The 3,082-nt window shown below is 35.7% G+C and overlaps 1 protein-coding gene and 1 non-coding gene across 2 annotated transcripts; both read left to right on the top strand.

Annotated features, from left to right (window-relative positions):
* The first annotated feature begins 830 nt into the window (after positions 1-830).
* TRNAG-UCC (transfer RNA glycine (anticodon UCC)) lies at positions 831-902 on the top strand. The gene has a single exon. It is a non-coding gene; the product is annotated as a tRNA-Gly (tRNA).
* A 115-nt stretch (positions 903-1,017) lies between these two features.
* On the top strand, positions 1,018-2,809 carry LOC131594506 (pentatricopeptide repeat-containing protein At5g59600-like). Its single transcript, XM_058866660.1, has one exon. The coding sequence runs from the start codon at positions 1,018-1,020 to the stop codon at positions 2,653-2,655; it is 1,638 nt and encodes a 545-aa protein (XP_058722643.1). The 3' UTR covers positions 2,656-2,809.
* Positions 2,810-3,082: the final 273 nt, after the last annotated feature.

The following is a 3,082-nucleotide window of genomic DNA, read 5'->3' on the forward strand; positions in this document are numbered from 1 at the left end:
GTGTAGTATATGTCGTGAGGTAGGACATAATAGGAACAAATGTCCCAATCGTGGTGCTAGCTCCACAACATAGTATTTAGGTGCAATGATATTTGTAATTTATTTTTTCAATAAAATGGAATCAAATTATTAGTTAAAAAAATACGGATGGAAAATAAGTTAACAAAAAAATTATATAAACAAATAATGTTGAAAAAAGAGTTGGAAAAATAATATAAAAAAATTGGAAAAAAAAAATAGACAAGAAAAAAAATAACAAAAAAAAAAAAAGAAAAAAAATAAGGGGGGGTGTTGTCGCCCGGGGGGGGGGGGGGGGGGGACGACAACACCTAAAGAAAGAGAGTAGGCGCCACTGGACCTGGCGACATCACTTTGGGCCATAACGTTGTCGCCACCCCCCGGCGACAACGTATTAAATTTAAAAAAAAAAAAACATTTTTGTAATTTTTTTGAAAAGTTTGTTATTTTTGAATTTTTTTTTAAAAAAGTGGATATTGAAAAAAAAAATTCTCCAATCCATTACAGCAAATAAAATAAAATGCTATAAGCATCTTTTGTCACACAAAATAAATTACAAAAGCACAAATGATAAAAATATGTAAAAATTATTTAGTTGACAGTAGAACATAGTCATAAATAACTATCTTTATGATCATCTAAGTTCTAAATCAAACAAGGGTTGGGTAGAATTAGTTTCAATGATTCGCCAAATATTTTCCTCGAAGAAAAAATACTAATGTATGATACCACTATATTTACTATCTTTTTGCCAGTAGTGTGCAAATATTACGTTTAATATATAACCATTGGATAAAACCTTAAATCAACAAGCGTTTGTAGTCCAACGGTTAGGATAATTGCCTTCCAAGCAATAGACCCGGGTTCGACTCCCGGCAAACGCATTTCGTTTTTACAATTTTTTTTGTTCAACAAAACCAAAACCCAACATAACGGTGTCGTTTTGAGCGCAAGAGTAATCATAACTTGTTTCTTCTGCAGTAATGTTATAATAACAAAATGAAAATTTTGAGATGTACCCCTTATGATTTTGCTTTGTGCCTGCAAAAATGCTTAAAATCCAAAGCCTTAAAACCTGGCAAGCAACTCCATGCAATGTTACTCACAACAGGAACAAACATGAACATCATGTCTTTAAGTTCCAAACTCATTGGAATGTATTCTAGTTGCACAGACTTAAAATCAGCAAAGTTTTTATTTCAAAAAACTGAAAATCCAAATGTTTTTGCATTCAATTGGATGGTTTTAGGCATGGTATACAATGGTTACTTTGATGATGCATTGTTTTACTTTCGCCGAATGCGTGATATTGGTCATGTTGGTAATAAGTTTACATTTGGGATTATGCTTAAGACTTGTGTTGGTTTGATGGATGTGGAGAAAGGGAAGCAGGTTCATGGGGTGATTTGTGAGATGGGTTTTGGGAGTGATGTTTGTATTGGGAATGGTTTGATTGATATGTATTGTAAATGTGGAAGCTTTGGTTATGCTTGTAGGGTGTTTGATGGAATGCTTGAGAGAGATGTTGCGTCGTGGACGTCGATGATTTGTGGGTTTTGTAACTTGGGGGAAGTTGAGAAAGCGTTGGGGTTGTTTGAGAGGATGAAAATGGAGGGATATGAGCCGAATGATTTTACGTGGAATGCTATCATGGCTACGTATGCTCGTTTGAGAGATGGCAGGAAAGCGTTTGGTTTTATGGAGAGAATGAAAAAAGAGGGTTTTGTTCCTGATGTGGTTGCGTGGAATGCGTTGATATCTGGCTTTGTGCAGAATCGTCAAGTCGAGGAAGGATTTAAGATGTTTCGGGAGATGTTAGTTTCGAGGACTTGTCCTAATCAAGTTACTTTTGCAGCCCTGCTTCCTGCGTGTGGGTCAGTAGGTTCTGTTAAATGGGGAAGAGAGATTCATGGATTTATATGCCGGAAGGGTTTTGATGCGAATGTTTTCATTGCGAGTGCTCTTATTGATATGTATTCCAAGTGTGGGAGTTTAATAGATGCTCGAAATGTATTCGACAAGATTCATTGTAAGAATGTTGCATCATGGAATGCAATGATTGATTGCTACGGGAAGTGTGGTATGGTTGATTCCTCGATGGACCTGTTTACGAAAATGCTGGAACAAGGATTGCAGCCGAATGAAGTTACGTTTACATGTATTCTCTCAGCATGCGGCCATAGTGGTTCAGTGGAAAAAGGTTTAGAGATATTCACGTTAATGAAAGAACGTTACGGAGTTGAGATAAGTACAGAGCATTATGCTTGCGTTGTCGATCTCTTCTGTCGTTCAGGAAAGATTGTTGAAGCATATGAGTTTCTGAAGGCAATGCCGATACAAATCACAGAATCGATTGCTGGAGCTTTTCTAAACGGGTGCAAAATCCATGGAAGAAAAGATTTTGCTAAAAAGATGGCTGAGGAAATAACAAGAATGCAGCTAAAAGGGCCTGGTGGGTTTGTTACACTATCAAATATTTATGCCGCTGAGGGTGACTGGGAAGAAGTTGGGAATGTGAGGAAGGTGATGAAGGAAAGAAATGTCAATAAGTTTCCTGGTTTTAGTTGGCTTGAAAAGCCATGTGAGATTCTTGAAGGGAAGGAAGAGAAAGAGGTGGTTGTTGGATTGAATACATAACATATATAATGTGAGTGTGATTTATTCTTCAATATCTATAGCAAGATCTACTGAACTCATTTTGGTTGATCTACTAATTAGTGATTAATTTTGGATACAAGATAACTAATTTTTGTATTTTTAGCAGTTTTGACTGGATTAACTTATTGGTTCATCTACTCATTATACTCCCTTAGGATTTTAATTTATGGATATTGCAGTGACTAGTTTTAACTTCTATTGTTACCTCCTCCTTGTCATAAACATGTAACCCCGTTCTTGATTTAAATAGGACACTCTTTTCATTTTTGATGAGGGTACAAGAGAAAAAAGAGGTTGAGGCATACAAGATGATATAGAACTTTTGCTTTGTTAAATCCTTGTCACTAGAAGGAAATTTTTACCACAATAGAATTTTTTATGTTTGTACTAAATACAAATATAAAGA

The sequence above is a fragment of the Vicia villosa genome, linkage group LG1 (assembly GCF_029867415.1).
Source record: "Vicia villosa cultivar HV-30 ecotype Madison, WI linkage group LG1, Vvil1.0, whole genome shotgun sequence".
NCBI lineage: Eukaryota > Viridiplantae > Streptophyta > Magnoliopsida > Fabales > Fabaceae > Vicia > Vicia villosa.